Source organism: Schistocerca piceifrons, chromosome 8 (genome assembly GCF_021461385.2).
Source record: "Schistocerca piceifrons isolate TAMUIC-IGC-003096 chromosome 8, iqSchPice1.1, whole genome shotgun sequence".
NCBI lineage: Eukaryota > Metazoa > Arthropoda > Insecta > Orthoptera > Acrididae > Schistocerca > Schistocerca piceifrons.
Window position 1 is genome coordinate 205456101 of NC_060145.1, and position 22987 is coordinate 205479087.

The following is a 22987-nucleotide window of genomic DNA, read 5'->3' on the forward strand; positions in this document are numbered from 1 at the left end:
CCATAAAATTTCTTGGACACATAATTTCAGCAGAAGGCATTGCGCCTGATCCGGAAAAACTTCAAGCTCTACGTGACATTACTATTCCTACAACGAAAAAGCAATTACGCAGTTTTTTGGGTTTAATTAATTTTTTTCGTAAATTTATTCATCACTCCGCTTTAGACACGCCTAGGTTATGCCAATTAACAGGTAAAAACAGTATTTGGTCTTGGGATAAGCAAGCACATTCTGAATTTGTGAACCTGAAACATGCTTTGTTGAATGCTCCACTTTTGTCGCACCCAGATCTTACTAGAAATTTTTCCATTGCCACTGACGGTTCCAACACCGCTTTAGGCGTACATATTTTCCAGGAAATTGAAGAAGATGTTCAACAGTAATTAAAAACATCGCATTTGCAAGTCGCATTCTGTCACCTGCTGAACGAAATTATTCCGTTACAGAATTGGAAACATTATGTGTTGTATGGGCTTTTACGAGATTTCGGCACTTTCTTTATGGGAAACACACTACAGTTTACACAGATCACAGAGCTATACAATTTTTACTTTCGGCTAAATTCACACACGATAGATTGAGTAGATGGAAGCTATATTTACAGGAATTTAATTTTACAATTGTTCACATTCCCGGCACACAAAATGTTATAGCAGACGCACTATCGCGTTCTCTGAGCAACAATCAGCAAGACGTAGCAACCAACTTCTGCAAAGCAAATTTCAGCGTTATGTACATCCAACAAGTAGCATTTGAAAATTTTATTTCGTCGTCATTACAGGACATAGCACAAGAACAAAATAAAGGCAACGTGTGGAAAGAAATTAAACACCTTTGGCAAGATAGGAATAATGTTACGATTAGAAACCATTACACTGTACGCAATGACATTCTGTTTCGCCGCTCTCATCCTGACAGCAACAACTGGTTATTATGCATTCCTGACGAACTGGTTAACAAATTAATCTGGTACACTCATTTAAGTTACGCACATTACGGAGCACGAAAATGTTTTCTTATACTGAGACAGAACTGTTATTTTACCAACATGGAAAAACGTATACGACGAGTTTTAGCGTCTTGTAAAATTTGCCAGAAAGCTAAGTCAGACACCACTTCACATATTCCTCCTTTATATCCCATTATACCTGTTAAATTAAGACACATGGCCGCAGTAGACATTTTTGGTCCGATTCCGAGGATTAACAGAGGTTTTGCTACATCTTTGTCGCTGTTGAACTCACTTCAAAATTTGTTACTTTCACTCCGTTACGCAAAGCTACTGCTAAAGCCGTTTCGAGAGCATTTGTAAAACATTTTCTATTTCGTGTAGGGCATGTGATGAAAGTAATTTCTGACAATGGATCACAATTTCGTTCTGCTATATGGACACGCATGTTACGAGCTAGAAACATTTCTCCGATTTACATATCCAAGTACCATGCTTCTTCGAACCCCTGTGAAAGATTAATGAAAGAAATTGGTAAACTGTGTAGAATATACTGCCACAAAAGACACATTGATTGGGACACACACATATTCTCATTCCAAAATGTAATTAATTCCATTCCAAATGAATCCACTACGCTATCTCCGTCTGTTGTACTGAAAAACGTTGAACCACCAAACAAAATTAAAGAATTAGTAAGCTTCCCTAAATGTCGTCGCCTACGACACCATGAAATAATTGATATTGCGCTGAACAACATCAAACGTGCCGCAGAGCGCCGGAGAAGACAGCAAAAACAGGTTTGTACACGCCGCGACTTTCACATTGGACAGAAGATATTAGTGCGTACACACTATTTATCCAACAAAATAAAGGGTAAGTGCAGTAAATTTGAACTTCTATACGCAGGTCCATTTCGGATTCGCAGCATCCCTCACCCCAATGTTGTACACGTCGAAACTTTGAGAACCAGAAAATCGAAAGGCAACCACCATTGGTCAAATATTAAACCCTTTATTGAATGAAAACACTTTATGATTCAACACACTATGATGCCATTTACTAATGCAATTATATTCACATGACTAATTACTGATAATCATCGTATTTTTTCTTGGCAAGTGCCCGGCAAGGTAAGGTTAGCAAGTCGCTTTTCTTGTCGTTACACATCTGACTGTGCACATTTTTTCCAGAGACACTCACGTATTTTATGAATAATTATGCAATGTTATCTAATGACATGTTAATTTCGTTACATTTTTCTCCATTAAAGTCTTTAATTCTCGCCTCTATTAACTACACCACATACAAACTGAACACAATGAACGTCACATTTTTCTTTCTTATGTATGTACGATTGTTTTCATGTTTTGTTTATGTGCACTGTGAAATAGTTAAGGCATAACACACCAGTTGATTTTGACATTCTTTTTGCCCTATGACATCCCAAGATCGTGACTGTTTTACGTTTTTTGCTGCTGCATTGTATTATTCTGTGTACATTTTGGCATCTGAACACTGTCAATGTCTTTGACATATTACATTTTCTGTCATGTTATGCTGTATGGTTAATTATGTCACCTTAAACCAGTCATTATTTAGTGGGTATATGATTTAAATGCAAGACATTAATCTTTGTTCATCAATTTCAGAAAGAAATGATGCGTGTAAGAAATAAATTCAACAGAAATGGGAATTTCACCTACGGAATAAACGAAAGAAGATGCAATAACTTTATGAGGAAGAGTAAATGGATCAGGATTAACAAGCATTAACAAGAATATACTATACTCATCGTAGAATAGCAGTCTTAACTAATTTTTTCTTTCAGAATACAAGGTGATTGATGCAGGCTGTCAGACAGAACTACACATCTTAGTTTTAGTGATGAAATATGCTAGAGATAAGGAATAGTTGTGTAATGAGTAATGAAGTGATATTTTGCAGATGATAATGAATGCTGATGAATAATGATGAAGAATATGCTGCTATGAATAATGAAGGTTTTCTTTACAGGTGATGATGATAATGGAGTTTTTGATGATATGGATAACGAAGTTTTTTTCTTTGCAGATGAGGATAATGTTGAAGTTATATTTAGGCTATGTAGTTATTTAAGTATTTGTTGCAGTTCGTTTTGACAGCCAGTGTTATATTGCACAGTATAATGACTGAAGGGTTTGGAAAGGACAGCTATGGAACACATTTTTATACACATTTCACTACCTGTTAATTCGAAGTTCACTACTTTTCAGCATAAAATGCATTTCTCTTTTCAGCTTAATAATCCATTTTTATATTTTTTTTGCAGGAGAAATTATTTATGAGATTAATGTGCTATAAGCAGTTGTTCATTAAATCTATGAATGTGGTTACATATACTCTACTTGTTTCATAATCTTGCCACAGCTGACTTATGACGAATGACGTTACACATTTTTCATTTATACCAATAACCCAGAAGCAAATTCTTCTATCTTGCTTTCCCCTATAATTACCCTAAGCAATGCATTGCTAACAAAAAAAATGTATTACCAGTCCCAAAGACTAGTTTAAGAGAATTCTGAATAATACTGATCAGCTCTGAATAGTATGTCACTTCAGTAATGACTTCTTAATGATACAAAAAAAAATACAATAATGCTTTGTAACTGGCAAATAACTGCCACTGTTTATTGTAATGAGACTACTTATAATGCCCATGATTATTAATGCTATGACTGTAATTAACTGATTTTTAATCATGACTTGTTAATGGTGTGTATCACCAGTTTCAAATAATGCTACTCATTTAAGAAAGTTCTGAATAATACTGAATGATGAACAATGTTTTATAATATTCAATACTTACTGGCCACTGAGTGCCAATAATTAATCTAATTAAATGAATTATGACCTTTCATGTTTTGGTAACTGGCCAATGAGTGCCAATAATTAATGTCACTAAAAGAATTACGTTAATAATTATGCCATTAATTAGCTCCTGTTTTCAATTATGACTTTTCATGTTCTATAACTGGCCACTGAGTGCCAATAATTAATGGCACTAAATGAATTATGTTATTAATTATGCCATTAATTAGCTCTTGTTTTCAATGTTTACTTTTCATGTTTTGGTAAATGGCCAATGAGTGCCAATAATTTGTATCACTCAATGTATTATGTTAATGCTAGGCCAATAATTGACTCTTTTTTTTTTCAATGAAGACTTCTGATGAACATTATTCTGTCATACTAAATATGCTTTGTAACTGGCCAAGGACTGCCACTGTTTATTGTAATACGATTACCCATGATGCCAATAATTTAATTTTATGAACATTATTCTGTAATACTACATACTTGGTACAGAAATGTTCAATAACTGGGCTATGAATGCCGCAAACTACTACTGTAATTCTCAATGAAGCCTATTATGTGACTTAATGTCCTTCACCTTATGAGCTAATTACTCTGAATTACTGCAATATCCATTTCTCCTGACATCCTCATGATCATGGAGCACTATATTTGGTTTTTGCACTAATTCTACGTTGATGTGCCTTGTAAGAGCGTGGTGTTGACACGACATGCTGTCCACCACCGTGACCGATGAAGACGTTATTATGGTCCCACTGTTTGGTGTACCTAATGTACTGCCAAAATGAAAACATGGAACATTACTACGACAGTTCAGTGTCTTGGCTACGCTGATAAATTCTGATGGGAAATGAACTTCAAATTGTGTCACTTGGTGTTGTCCTTCTGTGGAAAGATATGGACTTTCAGAGCAGCTATGTGCAATCTAAAGTGCTACAACCATGATGCAATCCTTCCCTTTCCTATCCTAATAGTGAAGATCATTTTTTTTGGCTAACATCATTTATGTTCATGGGATATACATTTTCTCGATTTGCTGAACTCCAATGCGAGTACACTTATGTCACTTGTCGACATGATTTTTTTTTTGCCACTATGTTTATTTGTTGTGAAAATGCTAAAGACATTTTTTCGAGTTGTTCTGAAGTACAGTATATGTGCACTCTTGTCTTTTATATTGTATATACATTTTTATTTTGATGATATGTTCTGAACTACAGTGCATGTGCACTTATGTTATGTGTTAATATGTTTTCTACTGAACTTCAGTGCCTGTGCACTTTTCTCATTTTTCAATATGATTTGTACTCATTCTGTATGTTCAATACTTCGGTGCGTTTGCACTTATGTCATTTGTTACTCATTGTATATACATTTCGTCATTTGCTGATATGTTCTGAACTGCAGTGCATGTACACTCATGTCACTTGTCAACATGATTTTTTGCCATTCTGTTTATTTGTTCTGAAAATGCTAAAGAAATTTTTCAGTGCGTGTACACTTTGTTATCTGTCAAATAATTTGTATATACAGTTTTCTGATTTGCTACTATGTTTTGTACTCACATTTTGCCTTTGTCTGAAATGTTTTGTACTCGTTGCATGTGCACAACATTTAATTCATGTATCTAAATATTCTGTAAATTCTAGAGATTGGTTAATTAAAGAAAAAATTTGACGTGCTTGGCAAGTCCAAATGACTCACCATCGCTGCCAAATTTCCCCTCCCCCCCCCCCCCCCCCCCAGTAGAGGGTTATGAAACACGTACGTTGTGTGGCGGCGATGGCGAGGCATTGCAGAGTCTCTGACCAGAGAGCCATTTATCGTGGCTAGTCTGCGCTTGACCGCGCGAGAGTTGCGAGCGGTACTCAGTCAGTAGTAGTCGTGCAGTACAGTTGCGAGCAGTGTCTGTCAGTAGCAGTAGGGCAGAGCAGTATGTCGGTAGTAGCAGCCCAGTGCAGTTGTGTGTGAGGAGTCGGCGGGCGTCGACATGGCACTCTGGTCAAGATTCAGGATGAGGTATATTATTTTTAAATGCGCTCAGCTAATAATGTAAATTAACTGTAACTAATTTGTGCAATAATCGCCCCAATAATAATTTTGGTTTTCAAAGTAATTTTTAACAAAGAATTCTTTAATGAAAGAAATATTCCCTTGATATTCCTTAAAGAAAAGCTTCCCTTAAATCCAAAATTTCTGCAGTCAATTTCCTCCAAGCTATGGCAAAAATAAATAAGAGCAGATGCAGTTTAACTAAGGTAAGAATTTCAGTTTAATTAATGAACAGGGCCTAAGATCGACATTTCGATCTGTTCGTGTTTTCATTGTCACTGAGATTGTATTATCACTGAATTGACTTTCATTTTTTTGTGAGGAACTTATACTTGGGTCAGATTGCTAATTTTTGTTTAATTGTCTTTGTCATTGAATTTATTTGCTGGGAGGTTACGTTAGGTTGTATTCTTGTTAACATTCAACTATTGTGTTTCAAAATTTCTCTGGGGAGTTTACACTTAGCTCAATGTGCATTAGCATTTAAAATAAAATATCTTTAAAGTTTCTCTGGGGAGGTTACAAGGTTTCAAATGGCTCTGAGCACTATGGGACATAACTTCTGAGGTCATCAGTCCCCTAGAACTTAGAACTACTTAAACCTAACTAACCTAAGGACATCACACACATCCATGCCAGAGGCAGGATTCGAACCTGCGACTGTAGCGGTCGCGCGGTTCCAGACTGTAGCGCCTAGAACCGCTCGGCCACTCCGGCCGGCCGTAAACAGGTTTAGAAAAGGTCCTAGAGGCTGAATAAAGTCGGGGAGCGCAGATTGTTAAAAGGAAAAAAACGAAGCCTCACAGACTTGTGTAGCGAGTCAGCGCTCAAGAGATTACGCTGTACGAAAATATCTCGATTGAAGATGTAGCTGTGATCAATTCTTCGTGAAGTAAAGAGATAGCTTTCGGCTCAGACAAAGGAGGGACTGAAGGAAGGGGAATGCAGAAAAATAGAGAAGAAAAGCTGATTGCTGAAAACTTTTAATCGATGAATACAGTGAGCGACTGAAAATCAATGGAGTGCGGCCGTTGCTATGGACACGTTTGCAGCTGCTGGACCTCACGCCGCGTTGTCGGAAGCGGCAGTGGTGGCGTCACCGCTTCCGTCGTCGCCAGCGGGCAGCAGGCCCTTCACCAGGTCCAGCACTCCCTCCACCGTCTGAAACAGAGCAGCCGAGGCTCTCAGTCCACACTCCGAAACAAGAAGTCAGCAGTCTACGCTTCTCAAGCATCTATACACCGGAAACAACGTCGGCTGCAAAAAATAAAATAAAATAAAATAAAAAATAAAAAAAGCGCATTCTGCATTTCAGGGAAAAGAAAAAGGTACCTGCTGTGGCGACACGGGCCATTCATGATCGTCACCCAAGTTATTGTGGAGTCTCAGCTACTGATTTTCTAACAAGATTTACATCTACAGCAAAGTAAGTCCGGAACAAAGAAAGGCAGCGGTCACCCAGAAAGGGCTAGTCTGAGAAAATTTTCGCAAGCGAGCGACTTACTTGGTTAGCAATTGTCGAAGACGAACGGAGAAAATCGCGAAGAATGTTCTGGATCCATCGATGGCTTGAACAGCGAATTATTTCTGGCAGAGGAACACTGCTCATTGCTGTCCAACGATCTGAGATACACTGTGTGACCAAAAGTGTCCGGACACCTGGCTGGAAATGACTTACAAGTTCGTAGCGCTCTCCACCGGTAACGCTAAGATTCAAAATGGTGTTGGCCCACCCTTAGCCTTGATGACAGCTTCCAGTCTCGCAGGCATACGTTCAATCAGATGCTGGAAGGTTTCTTGGAGAATGATAGCCCATTCTTCACGGAGTGCTGCACTGAGAAGAGGTATCGATGTCGGTCGGTGAGGCCTGGCAAGAGGTCGGCGCTCCAAAACATCCCACATGTGTTCTATAGGATTCATGTCAGGACTCTGTGCAGGCCAGTCCACTACAGGGATGTTATTGTCGTGTAACCACTACACCACAAAATGGTTCAAATGGCTCTGAGCACTACTGTGGTTATCAGTCCCCTAGAACTTAGAACTACTTAAACCCAACTAACCTAAGGACATCAAACACATCCATGCCCGAGGCAGGATTCGAACCTGCGACCGTAGCGGTCACGCGGCTCCAGACTGTAGCGCCTAGAACCGCACGGCCACTCCGGCCGGCCACTACACCACAGGCCGTGCATTATGAACATGTGTTCCATCGTGTTGAAAACTGCCATCACCATTTCCGAATTGCTCTTCAACAGTGGGAAGCACGAAGGTGCTTAAAACATCAATGTAGTCCTGTGCTGTGATAGTGCCACTCTATACAACAAGGGGTGCAAGCCCCTCCATGACAAACACGACCACATTATAACAGCACCGCCTCCGAATTTTACTGTTGGCACGCCACACGCTGGTAGATGACGTTCATCGGGCATTCGCCATACCCACACAATTCCATCAGATCGCCACGTTGTGTGCCGAGTTCGTCAGTCCACACAACGCTTTTCCACTGTTCAATCGCCCAATGTTTACACTCCTTAGACCAAGCGACGCGTCGTTTGGCATTTACCGGCGTGATGTGTGACTTACGAGCAGCCGCTCGACCATGAAATCCAAGTTTTCTCACCTCCCGCCTAACTGTCATAGTACTTGCAGTGAATCCTGATGCAGTTTGGAATTCCTATCTGATTGTCTGCATAGATGTCTGCCTATAACAAGCTATGACCTTTTTCAACTGTCGGCGGTCTCTGTCAGTCAACAGACGAGGTCGGCCTGTACGCTTTTGTACTATACCTGTTCCCTCACATTTCCACTTCACTATCACGTCGAAAACAGTGGATCTAGGGATGTTTAGGAGTGTGCAAATCTCGCGTACAGACCTGTGACACAAGCGACACCCAACCACCTGACCACGTTCCAAGTCCGTGAGTTCTGCGGAGCGCCCCATTCTGCTCTTTCACGATGTCTAATGACTACTGAGGTCGCTTATATGGAGTACCTGGCGGTAGGTGGCAGCACAATGCACCTATTATGAAAAAGGTATGTTTATGGGGGTGTCTGGATACTTTCGATCACATAGTGTACCTACTAGTAGATGATATTCGTTACGTCTGTTGAAGTTAGATCCAGTTTTCGGTTTTAAATTAAATACAGTTCAGGTGTACTGACTGTCAGTTTGTGCATGCATAGTATTCATATTCTCGACGTTGCATTCAATACCAACACTCCGAAGTAACGTATTAGATCATATAGATTTCAAGATCGAGATTCGTTTAATAATTTCATTCGAGCGGGAGAGAAGATACTTTAGAAGCTCATCACCATCATTTAGAAAGATATTTACCGTCAAGAAACAAACATGAGCCAGTTCGTAAATCCAGAGATAGGTATGTAAATATTACATAGAGTTTCATAATAGCAGGAACATCCAGTGTGTAACTTGTATTTACTTTCAAACGTAGATTGGCAGTCACGTTAAGATTTCTTGTCACTGGGAAAACATTCCAGCCGTTAGTCTTTGCAACCAAACTAGCAGCAAATATATTATTTACAATAAAGAACTTAGACTTTTGGGAGAACACTACTACTAAATGAATAAAAAACACGGCGAATCATTTAAGAAAAAAGTGAAAAAATAGGAATGAACTGCACATGAACCTGCTACATTTCTTTTCACATCTTGCGAGTACACGACGCTATAATCCGCGCTGCAGCTTCGACATACCATACCACCGTCCGTATGTGGCACAGACTGTATAAAGAATTTGTCTACAAATGTCATTATTTGATACTTAATATGGAAATTGTAAAAAAGGAAGACGAGCTTTTGAGAGGTCATCATCGTGCCGTAGCATTCAAACGGTGTACTTTCGTAGTACACACCTCACAACACTAAAAACACCAACTATAGGAAGATCTTACCTACCGATTTTGTTATAACGAATCACAACTACGACTCTCCATTTGCTGGTGCTTCGAAACACCTTATGTTCATACCATGTACTTTGTGAGCCTCGCCGGCCGGGGTAGCCGAGAGGTACTAGGTGCTACACTCGGGAACCGCGCGATCACTGCGGTCGCAGTTTCGAATCCTGCCTCGGCCATGGATGTGTGTGATGTCCTTAGATTAGTTAGGTTTAAGTAGTTCTAAGTTCTAGGGGACTGATGACCTCAGAAGTTAAGTCCCATAGTGCTCAGAGCCATTTGCACCATTTTTTATGAGCCTCGTGATGCCAATTGTGAAGCTACTCGACCGAATAGTAGCGGCTCCCGTCAAAGAAAACCATCATAACGACCGGAAGTGCGGTGTGCTGACCGCACGCCACTCCTATCCGCATCCTCAGCTGAGGATGACACGGCGGTCGGATGTCCCGATGGGCCACTGTGGCCTGAAGACGGAGTGCTTTTTCATGTACTTTATGAGAAAAAAACCTACCAAATACAATGCTTAACGCCGTACAATATGGCGGCTCCTATGTTCTGCTTGTAATGTAGAACGATGTCCCATCTCATTGGTCACGTTGCTCCCCGAAGCTAAAAGCTGACATGCCATATTCTTTATTTCACGCTCCTCAGTGTCGTGGAACGTGAAATTCCACGCTGTCACGTCGCCAGCTCCTCGCCCACGTGCGATTCCACGCCTCGTGAGAACGACGGCTTTATAGTCGTGGCTTCTCTGACCCCCTCCCTCCTCCCGTCTTTCGCAGCTTGGCGACCCAAGTGGTGGCTTGTATCGCTTGCGCCTTAAACCGACCCTGCTTCCAAAAAATTGGTGAGTTTTGGAGCAACCATGGGGGGCAGTCTGGTGAAACGACGAAAGGGTTAAGATAACATGTTTACGAAAATGACGCTTTACTGAGTACCTCTGCCAACATGTAGTGACCTCAATCAGCTAGCCACGTTTGTCAATTCCGAACATTTGATCTTGCCAGTCGTTTAGGTCGCCACAGACAAAACTGTGTTGTGGAGCCCAGCGCGTATAAGATTACTCGCCTCTTCGTAAGCAACAGCGCGTGTGTAACCAGTATCTCTACTACTTCATGTGTTATTCATGATTTAGCGCTAAAATCTGACTGACTTACACGTTTTACTTTTTTAATAATATCTATGATCTCCTAGAATGTTGTTTGAATTAAAAATGCAGAAGTCTTCTAAGATGATGGAGGGTAAAATGATGATTGCCGACTACCCACTCGACTTTTTTCGTGATTCGTCAGCTTACCCGTCAATTCATTAATACCCTCGGAGTTTTTACAGTTAATGTAGTGCCTTTTTATTGCATTAGAACTGAAATTTCAAATGCCTTAATAACTGCACATAAGTCAGTATAATGACAAGAACATTTAATAAGGCTAAGATTGAGTCCCAGTGCTCCTGTTCTACTGATTCATTCACTCATACCGGGGTGTTTCCGGTATGAGTGAATGAGCCTTTTCTACCCTGAAGTATAGAAACTGTTCCTAGCGATATAATAATGTTGATATTTAACTACGTTTTCAATCCTGCCAATTTACTATATTGCTGCTGTTCTTTTCTAGGTCATTGTAAGTTAGTGAAATTGAAAACTTAATATTATTCGTGAAGCAAGTTCTTGTCTTAGTTCTTCGTCTTACACGAATGTTTTCATCAGTTATCAGCACATTTTTTTTACTAATGAGTGACCCCTTTCCGTGCTGTGTATGATAATTGAGTGGAGGTGATTACAGTGGATGTGTGTATGAGTCGATAACGATAATATTGCCAGCCGGCCGGGGTGGCCGAGCGTTTCTAGGCGCTACAGTCTGGAACCGCGCGGCCGCTACGGTCGCAGGTTCGAATCCTGCCTCGGGCATGGATGTGTGTGATGTCCTTCGATTAGTTAGGTTTAAGTAGTTCTAAGTTTTAGAGGACTGATGACCTCAGAAGTTAAGTCCCATAGTGCTCAGAGCCATTTTGATAATATTTCCCCCGGGAATGAGAGCGTGTCGGCAGGTAATCGGGGTGCGGAGTGGAGATTGGTTGGTTGGGTGGGTCGACTGGACCAAACAGCGAGATCATCGGTCCCATCGAATTAGACAAGGATGGGGAAGGAAGTCGGCCGTGCCCTTTCAAAAGAACCATCCCGGCACTGGCCTGAAGCGATTTAGGGAAATCACGGAAAACCTAAATCAGAATGGTGGACGTAGGTTTGAACCGTCGTCCTGCTGAATGCGAGTCCAGTGTGCTAACCAATGCGCCAACTCGCTCGGTGCAGAGTGAAGGATGGAGTATAAGATTGCACTGAGCTTGGTGATTAGTTATGAAGTGGATGGTCAATCACAACAGGGGTAGAGGCCAATTTCATCTGCTATATGTCGCTTCCATTGGAATCCGTAGCAGTTTCATCCGCTCTGTCAGTTTCCATAGCACTGTCTTCGTCAAGGGCTGCACATCCGTCTTCACTCTCCAGACCAACGCTGATTATTATATTCCCTGTTGCTTCTTCCATTAACCCATCTGTGCAGCGCCAAAATTTATTTGCAATTCCTATGACATGTTCGCATGCTTTTAACGATTCTGCAGCAGCTTTCTTCAAATGATAACAGAAAACGAATGCTGTCCGCATAAAACTAGACGTGTTTACGGGTTTGAAACAGATACCGATGCATGGAATTTGGGTTACTGTCTGTTGACATTAGTCGTCAGCCGTTACAGGAAGCAGATGGCGCTGCAGACATGGTCTCTCGGTCCCGTAGCTAACGGCTAGAATCATCTATCCGGGAATTCAGGTTTCATTCTTCTGCACCTGGTATCGTCCACTGCTACCTGTTCACTTTGAGAACTAATTCGGGAATGATATGTTTCCGTTACTGATTTCCTCAAGAGGGAAAACCCACCTGGGCAGGTGAGAATCGATTGAATACGAGACCCTGCTTCTAGACTGCACGAGTAAACGGGTATACTTGCCGGCCGACCAAAATCCACTTCTTAGGAACGAGTACGCAACACCATATTCTTAACAAGCTACACAACAGGAATGTGACTGAAAAAAATTTCAATTTTTTGTCATTTATTTATTGTTTTTCGAATACGGGACACAAAAAACCGCAATGTTAGCCGCTGTGACAAAGCTTCAACTTGTGTCCTCGGAGTCTTTCGCGACGGTATACATGAATAAAACGTTCTCGGTTTTCAAGCCGCGTCCGAGGATCAGAGGGCTGGATCCCCTCATTCGAAGGCGTCAGATTGCAAAGCCTGGGCTACTCTCAGGTTGGAATCTCTGTCTTCGAAGATTGTGTCTGTCTGTCTGTCTGTCTGTCTGCCCGTCTGCCCGCCGCTTACTGCTGTAGCTGTTCGTTCGTCCTTCCGTCCGTCCGTCCGTCCGCCTGTCTGCTCGCTGTCCATCACCGCCGCTACCGCTGCTGCCTGCTGTCCGTCCGTCCGTCCGTACGTCTGTTCGCCGCCGCCACCGCCGTCGCCGTCGCCGTCCGACCCTGGTCTTTGGCCGTCTTCGTCTTCCTCCGTCCTCGTCTTCCTCCGTCTTTGTCTTCGTCTGTCCCCTGTTTGCGTCCTTTCCTTTTCGTTGTGTGCGTTATTGTTTCTCCCTGCCGTCATGTCCACCCCCACCACCACCGCCACCGCTACCACCACCGCCATAGTTTACACTTCCCCTTCTGCCGCCTCGACCACTATAACGTGGTGTGCCCAGTCCCACCCCCCTCCTTCCATCCCACCTCTTCGCACTCTCCCTTCGCCCTCGCTCTTTGTCGCCCCCTCTCCAGCTTCTTCCTCCCACTCCTCTCGATCTGATCCTTTCCCCCCACTCCCCCAGCCTGTCACTGCAGCTCCGGCTAGGGTGGTGGCCTGTCGGGCCACTGTCCATGCCCAGCTCTCCCTGTCGCCTTCGCCATCACCGCCGTCGCCGTCACCGTCACTGTCACCGTCACCGTCTCTGGGGCCGGCTGCTGCGTCCGCGCTGGGACCTGTCCCTTCCCACCACCTCCCTATAGCTCCCGTCCCTCTTGTCACCACCCGCCCTTCTGCCGCCGTTAAGTGCCCTAGTGGCACCACCACCTCCTCCGCCCCCAAAAAGGCCCCGCCCCGTCCTCCTTCCCCCCCCTTCCAGGGTGCCATGGATGTCTCCCCACCTGGCTCTGCTCCCTCCGCCTCTTCCTCCTCCTTCCCCCCCTCTTTCTACAAATACCTCCTCTCCCGTCCCGATCCTTCCCTTCTTGAGGCCCGGAATCTCTCCCTCCTCCTCCGCCAACACTTCCCTGGTGCACCTATCTCTCTCCTCACTCCCAGACGGGATTCCATTCTCATCTCCTCCCCCAGCCCCCCCCCCTCCATACTGAATTCCTCTCCCGCCTCCCCATCACTCGTTTTGGCCCCAACGCCTCCCTCACCCCTGCTCCTTCCCCATCTCCTACCCGCCAACCCCAACCCCCGCGTCGCCCACCGACCCTCACCACCGTGATCACTTGGCTCAATCCATCGATCACGGAGGAGGAGGTGTTGGCGGAGCTCAAGGCGCATCCCATGCTGGGGGTGCGGGCGGTCCGCCGGATTTTCAACTCGGCCGGCCCCACCTGCCTTATGCGGGTTTTCTCCGAGGACGCCCCCTCCATTGACCGTCTCCTGAAGGAGGGTGCCCTCCTCTTCAACCAGCGTTACAAGGTCGACCCCTCCCGTTCCCCTCCTCAATCCCTGCGCTGCCAGAGGTGTCTGCGCTACTGCGCTATAATGCGCACCCCACAGCTGAGTGCCGCGAGGCCCCCACCTGCCCCCATTGTAGGCAGGCGCACTTCCTCAGGCAGTGCCCTAACCTCCAATCCCCTCCTTCCTGCAATACCTGCAATCTCCCCCATCCCACCTACTCCCAAAAGTGTAAAGCCCGACCCCCTCCGACAACTCCTGAACTCACCGTCCCAGTCCGTCCTCTGGACGCCCCCACCCCTCCTGGAAATTCCCTTCGTCCCCCCCCCCCCCACCGCTGAGGACATCATCCGGTTCCTCACCATCGTCCTCCAGAATGTCCATCCCTTTCAGCGCCCCCACACCCTCCAACAGGTATCCCTCGCCGCCCGTTCCATTTTCCACCTCAAAATGTACGCCACCTATGCCAACAAGCAGGCCCATTTCACCTTCTCCCGCCTTGACACCCTCGTCTAAATCACTGTCATGGTGCGACAGCAATGTATCCTTTTCAACAACATCCGCTCCCTTCCCACCAACAAGAACCTCTTCCTGCACACCCTTGCCACCCACCGCGTGGATGCCTTCCTCCTTAATGAAACCTTCCTCCAACCCCACCACTCCATCCACACTTCGCCCCATCTCCTCCACCGCTCCGATAATCCCCTCCCAATTGCGCGTGGCGGAGTAGCCATTGGTCACCACCGCCAGATCCCCATTCGGCTCCAACCTCCCCTTCCTGACCCCACCGAACACCTGATCCTTAGTCTCTTCTTCCCCGGCCTTACCGTTACCTGGGCCACCATCTATGTCCGCCCCAACGCCCTCTTCCCTTCGACTTCCTCTCCCACATCGACCGTACCTTCTCCTCTTACGTGATCGCCGCCGACCTCAACATCCATAGTCGTTCCGCCGCCCAGTTACAGCGGTGGCATCGGTTCCTCTCCTCTCTTCAAGGCGACCTAATCCCCATCCCCCAGCACACCCGTCCCGAATCCAATTCCGATCCTGATGTTATCCTCTCCTCCCCCAACCTCCTTGGCCGCATAATGGTGGATGTCCTGGAGCCTATTGGTAGCGACCATGTCCCTGTCCTCCTCACCGTTTCAGACGGTCGTCGCCCCCGCCCCGACCCTCGTCATGACCCTCCCCCTAAGTATGTCCATGACTATTCCCGTGCCGACTGGAATGCCTACCGGGATACCCTTTCCACCCAGGTTGATAGCCACCCCTTCACCTACCACCACCCTGACGATGTCACCCATGCCGCCTCCTTTCTCCAGCAGACCTTGTCTGAGGCCATGGAGGCCCACGTCCTACCTTACCCCCACAGGCCGTCCTCCTCCTCTGTGAATCCCGTCGTCTCTACCGTGCCTTCCTCCGCACGCGTGACCCGGACACACTACGACGCCACCGGCAACTCCAGCGACACATTCGTAATTTGCTCGCAGCTAAGAAACGCCGGGACTGGCGACAGACATGCACCCATTTAAATGCTACCCTACCAATAAACTCGTCCAAGTTCTGGTCGGCCTTCCGTCGCCTTACCGGAACTAAACCCTCCCCCTATTATGCTCATCTCCATGATGATCACCCTTTCCCTGACACCCTTAGTAAGGCCAACCACTTTGCCTCCTACCACTCCGATGTATTTTCCATCCCCGATGATCCCCAATTTGATTACTCCCTCTTCCCGGATATCCGTGATCGAACTGACACCTCTGTCCCTCCCCTCGTTCCTGGTTTCCAGTACTTGGACAACATTGCACACACGGAACTCAATGCCCCTATCACTACATAGGATCTCATTGATACACTCCGCACAAAACGCAACACCGTTCCTGGTCACGATCGTGTCACCTACCGTCACCTTCGTGAAACTCCTGTCTCTTTCCTCTCCACCCTGGCCAGGCTCTACAATGTAGTCCTGTCCACCGGTTACTACCCCAACCTGTGGAAAACCTCCCGTATCCTCATGTTCCTTAAACCTGGCAAACCGCCGTCCGCCGTCTCCTCCTACCGTCCCATCAGCCTTACCTCGGTCTTCAGCAAGGTCCTGGAATCTATCCTCACCCGACGCCTCCACCAGCATCTCCGCCAGCACCGCATCCTTCCCGTTACCCAGTGTGGCTTTCGGCCGTCCTTCTCTTCCGACGACCTTCTCCACCTCACTCATCTCCTTTCCGAACAGCTAAATTCCCGTCGCTCCGCAATCTTCCACTCCCTGGACCTCGAACGTGCATATGACCGCGTATGGCATTCCAGTCTCCTCTTCAAGCTCCAAACCTTCGCCCTTCCCATTAACTACGTCCATCTGATCGGCTCCTTTCTCTCCCGCCGTCCTTCCTATGTCACCATCCATAACACGGATTCCTACACCTTTTTCCCCTCTGCTGGTGTGCCCCAAGGCTCCGTCCTCTCCCCCCTTCTGTACCTTTTGTACACGGCGGACATGCCGCCGCCGTCAGCCCCCGTCCACCTTCTCCAGTTATGACACCGCAGTCCTTGCCCTTGCCCCCACCCTCCAGCACTCCCAACACCTTCTCCAATCCCATCTTGACCGGTTCACCGCTTGATGCAACCAGTGGTTGCTCAAGGTCAATCCCTCCAAAACCCAGGCGATCATTGTAGGCAAAACCACCCCTTCCTTCTGCCTCCTTGATTTCTAACTCACCATCTATGGCCATTCTATCGCCCTCACTCCCACCCTTAAGTACCTTGGCGTCACCCTCGACCGTCGCCTCTCCTGGACTCCCCACCTCCGGACAATCCAAGCCAAGGCACGCTCCCGACTCAGTCTCCTCAAGCTCCTCTCTGGCCGTACATGGGGTCTGGACCCCTCCACCATCCTCCACACCTATAAGTCCCTCCTCTGCCCTATCCTTTGTTATGCCCATCCGGCTTGGTTCCCCGCCCCCCCTACCTTTTATAATTCCCTCCAAATCCTTGAACGTCATGCTCTCCGCCTCGCCTATCGCATCCGTCTCCCCTCCCCCATGCGGATCCTGTACAATCTCATCCCATTCCCACACCTCCTCCTTTTCCTTGAAAGGATACGGATCCTGTACACCTCCCACAAACTCGATCCTCCTCACCCGCTCGTCTCCCCGATCCTCTCCCACCCCCGCCCGCTGCCGCACCTGTTTTCGTACGTCCCACCCGGTCTCCATCTCTCCACCCTCCTTACCCTCTCCCAAGGTGGCTTCCGCCAGCTCCCCTTCCCTGATGATGTCCTCCTCCCCTGCATCTACCCCTCCTATCAACTTTGATCCTCCCCCCCACCTCCTGTGTCCTTTCCTTTAGGCACCCTCCCTCCCTCCCTCCCTTCCCTTCCCTTCCCTTCCCTTCCCTTTCCTTTCCCCCCTCCCTCCTCCCCTCTCCCCTGGGCTTCCCCTCCCCCTTCCTCCCTCCCCCTCTCTCCTTTGTCCATGGCATCTCTGCTCTCAACCTCTCCCATTCCCCTTCCTCTTCTTCCTCCTCCACCTCCTGTCTTGGGAGGTCCCCGGACTCGTACACGCTCAGTGAACATTCGCACGCCGGAGATCATCGCCGTCAGTGTTTCGTGTGTGTGCCTTCGTTTGTGTGTAGTGTTGTTCGCCGTCACGCCACCACCGTTCACGTGCCGTCGCCATCATCCATGTTATTTTCACCGTGTCGCCTCGTGTTAGTGATGTTTCTCGTCCAGCGTGAACGGCTCCATGTTTTTTCGATTTTTAGTGTCTACATTTTTTGCCCACCGTTTTTACTGTCTACTCTGTGCCACCTATATGTACTACTTGTTGTCAAACTCAAGGCTGAAGAGCGGCGTATTGTGCTGCTGACAGCCCGCCTTTGTATAAGGTGTTTAAAATCACAATAAGGAAAAAAACAAGCCGCGTCAGTTCAAATAAAATCCTCGAACTTTCGATGACCATCTCCGCCATCGTCGTCAGGAGTTCACTGACTGCCGGGACTTCTACGGTTTCTCGCTTATATAGGCATGATGACCTCAGCAGCAGTCAACAATGTGGCGCGCCCGCGTGAGTCGACCCGGGCAGCTAGCGGAGCTATTGCCCGTGGCAGCACCGGTGACGTCAGCTGGCGCCAGGGGCAGACGTCACATTTGAAACTGCCGCTCCCGCGTCGCGCATCCTTCTTTGCTTTCTTTCGATGTCCAACGTCCGCCCCCATGCCCTGATGAGTGTGTACCCCTGGTCTCTGTTGAAATTGTAGTTGTTCAAACGAATCTCGGCCGCTTCCTTTATAACGGAGTCCCAATATGTAGATGCATGAGACAACAGTTTTGTATTTTCGAACTATACTTTATGTCCGTTTTCTAGGCAGTGCTCCAATATGGCTGACTTGCCAAGCTCCCTTTGTTTTATATGGCGCTTGTGCTCAGTAGAAGGCTCCGCAATCGTGCAAATTGTTTGTGCGGTATACATGCTGCCACATTCACAGGGTACACCATACACACCAGACACTCGAAGAGCAATGTCGTCCTTAACAGGGCGCAACATATCTCGTGTCTTGGGGGCGGGCCGGAACACTGGTCTTAGCCCATGTTTCTGTTGCAGACGTCCTAATTTGTTGCTATTTGCTCGACAATATGACAGGAATGCAGTCCGTTTGGCACCTTCTGCTGATTCACCAGGTATCTTTCGTCGGCGGCCCTTGAAAGCGTTTGCGATGTCTCTTTTGCTGTATCCATTTTCCCCGAAAACACATTTTAAGTTCTGCAATTCAGACTGTCGGTGGTCGTCATCAGAGATAATCTTGGCTCTATGAACCAACGTGTTCAAGACCGCTTTCTTGTGTACAGGCTGGTGGAAACTATTGGCGTTCAAGTACCGAACAGTGTGTGTTGGTTTCCGGTAGGCCGGCCGCGGTGATCTCGCGGTTAAGGCGCTCAGTCCGGAACCGCGCGACTGCTACGGTCGCAGGTTCGACTCCTGCCTCGGGCATGGATGTGTGTGATGTCCTTAGGTTAGTTAGGTTTAAGTAGTTCTAAGTTCTAGGGGACTGATGACCACAGAAGTTAAGTCCCATAGTGCTCAGAGCCATTTGAACCATTTTTTTGTTTCCGGTACACTGAATGACCAATCTGGTCTCCTGCCTTCCGCTAAACCAAAACATCCAAGGATGGTAGCTTGCCGTGCTTCTCCATCTCGACAGTAAATTTAATGTTGGGATGGACACCGTGTCATCGTGCCTATATAAGCGAGAAACCGTGGCAGCCCCGGCCGTCAGTGAACTCCTGACGACGATGGCGGAGATGGTCATCTAAAGCTCGAGGATTTTATTCGAGCTGACGTGACTTGAAACCCGAGAACGTTTTATTCAAGCTTCAACTTACGTGATTACGTGCTGAACGGCGTATTAAGTATCTCAAAAACTTTGACAGTCGTTTTCTCGGAAATGGTTGAGTATCTACAGACAAGCAGAGACGCGTGTCAGCTTAAATTGACCCCTCTTCCAGCGAGTGAAGTTTCTGAGACAACTGGTTGTGGCACTTGCCGTGTTCTGCTCGTAAGTTTGTCCCCATATGACGGACTGATCGCTATCAACGTTGCCAAACGCGCTCGCTTGATGTGAAACAGATTCTTAATCCAGGACGTCCGGCCAGACACCTACGGTTAAAATTTCCTCCACCACCGGGATTCGAACCGGGTCCATCCAAATCGAGCGCCAGCACAAAGGCCTGTGTCAGCGACGCCTGCTTCGGACGCGGGTGCACTGCAGTTACCCGCTCATCTCTCAACTGCCCCATCAACTGCTTCTCACCCCTTTGACGGTGGCGACCACGGCGTCGAGAGCGCCGGACCCGATCTCGCCGGCGACCGCCTGCAGCTCGTTGAGCAGAGTGACCACCTCGTCGGCTAGCTGGCGCACTTCGTCCAGCGTGGAGTTGGTGACGCCGCTGGCGATGTTGAGCAGCAGCTGCACGTCGTTCTGGATGGCGTCGATCAGCTGCGTCACCTGCTCCAGCGCCTCCGACGTCAGCTCGCCGGTCAGGTTCTGCGGGAGGACGAGATCAACTGTAATGGCTACAGTGAAAGCCTGCACTGATTGAGACTACGGATAATCTGAACTATTAAGGGGAGACGAAAGGCAATTTTTGCCCCTATTCTGCCTATTCTGCCAATGCTATTTTACCCTTTGAATAGGTACACTTTTCAAAAGAACTATAAGTGATAAAACAATGAAATTTTTACTGCATATATATATAACATATATGCCTCAATTTCCAAGTAAAATGAACATAATACCTCTTATGGTTTTGAATTTTAAAAAATTATTCTTTCACTAGTAAAATTTAACTTTTTTGTACATTAATAAATATAAAACAGTTTCTGATTGTTTGGTGGTTCTCAATTTACTTGTAATACCTTATTACCATCTGCAGTACAAATTGGCCAAATTTCATGTTTCTAACCCCATTAGTTTATCAAGTACCTGAAAGTAAAAAAATTTGAAGTTTAATATTGTAATTCTAGTATAGTTATTGATTAGAATTCTGACCACTAATAGTTTCCTGCACAATACTGAGCATCATCTGAATCATACTGATCTTCTTTTCTTCTCTTGGTCCCTCTTCTTTTCTGTCTGGCTTCGTTTGTGCATTTTAAATTAGCAATATCTGCTTTGTGGATATCTCTTTATCTATTTGCACCAAGGATTTTGTAGTATTTTTACTAGATTTTGTGCCCAATAATTCCAAAACATCCAGTTTTATAAGTACACAATCATTGAAGCATAAAATAGCATAATAAACACCAAATTTGAGGGCTGTACGCTGAACAAATACAGTTTTCGGTAACCGGAACCAAATGACAGAATTCACACATACATTTAAATTTTGGGTTTTCCCATGAAGACATTTCTTCATCAAGGTATCTTTACAAAGGTCTCTAAATATGGGTTTAATTTCATTCATTACTGATGCAGGTAAAGAATGTTTGTGGTCATATCTGGCACTTCTCCTGTACTTGCACCAAGTATCAGGATTATTCCAGCAAAGACTGTGCGTCAGAAAAACCATCTTATCTCACAAAAAATTGTCGTACTTATAGAAAACAAAAACTGTTTCACGCAAGAAAGATCAGGCATTTCAAATATGCTAAAATCTAAAAATCGAATTTTTTAAGCCCACTTGCCTTCCGTCTCCCCTTAGATACAGGTAATATGTTACGAAGTTCTAGTTCCAATCAGGTTACAGCCTCCAAAAACATATATTTAATAGGTTCCAAGAATACTGAAAGCGGAGAAATACTGCGAATTACTGTAGCATTTTCTCAGGGACTAAATTAATTTATCGTTGGATGCCTTCGCTCCACATGCTTGCAAAAGATATTCACAGTCGTTTTGAAACATAATGTTAGACCTCAAATATCTCACTGAGCAATTTAGTTACCCTCGTCTCTCGCAGAAAAATATCCCTACAAATAACTGCACTGACAAGTTGAGTGACATAAGCGAAAGTTGGTAGACATGTTTCTACATCCGAAAAATAACGTCTGTTCAACATTCGCACCAGTCGCGCCGCTATAACGATGCAAATCAGGTTTGGTTTAAATACAGTTGTAACGGTCGCGAGCGTTAGATAGCTTAGAGATTGCACATGGTGAGTTGGTGTTAGTCAAGAACGCCTTTAAGGCACCAAAGGCGCCATTATCAACATTTGAACGAGGTCACGTAACAGTGCGGCGAGAAGCTGGATGTTACTTGTGCGATAAAGCAGAAAGATATGGCAGCAATGTAGCCGCTGTACGTGATTGGTGACAACATTGGTCACGAGAATGTACGGTCGCAAGAAGACCGGGCTCCGGACGGCCACGCGACACTACCGTGAGGGAAGCAGCAGTTTGAGCAGAAGTTTCCACCACAGTGACACGACGAAGTGTTGCAAATCGGTTACTTCAAGGACAGCTCCGAATCAGTTGCCCAGTAGCGTGCATTGCACTGACGTCCAAACCACCGTCATTAGCGACTTCAGTGATGTCAAGTGAGAGCTGATTGGAGGTTTGTTGCGTTTTCTGATGAAAGTTGGTTCTGCCTCGGTGCCACTGATGTTCGTGTGTTGGTTAGAAGGTCAATTGACGATCCGCAAGCAACCTGTGTAGACACGCTGCACCTACACCAGGAGTTATGGTCTGGCGTGCGATTTCGTATGAGAGGAGGAGCATTGCCGTGATTATGACTGCAAAACTGTATGTCAGTCTGATGATTCGACCTGTTGTGCTGCCATTCATGAACAGCATTCCAGGGCGTGCTTTCCAACAGGATAACGATCACCGACATACCGATGTTGGGACGCAATATGCTCTACGAAGTATCGACATGTTGCGTGACTCCAATCGGGCACATACGAGACATTATCGGACGACAACTCCAGCGTCATCCACAAACAGCATTAACCGTCTCTGTATTTACCGACCAAGTGCAATAACAGCCATGGCACTCCGTCCCACACATTGACATCCGGCACCTGTACAACACAAT

General features: G+C 46.0%; 1 protein-coding gene across 1 annotated transcript in view; it reads right to left on the bottom strand.

The window, feature by feature from the left end:
• Positions 1-6827: 6827 nt before the first annotated feature.
• Positions 6828-22987, bottom strand: part of LOC124712051 — a 32630-nt gene continuing 16470 nt past the window's right edge. The window contains exons 4-5 of the mRNA XM_047242343.1: positions 20270-20503; positions 6828-7021 (exon numbers count right to left, since the gene is read on the bottom strand). Coding sequence (XP_047098299.1) covers positions 6923-7021; positions 20270-20503 — 333 coding nt within the window. The 3' untranslated portion in view covers positions 6828-6922. The remainder of the gene's footprint in view (positions 7022-20269; positions 20504-22987) is intronic.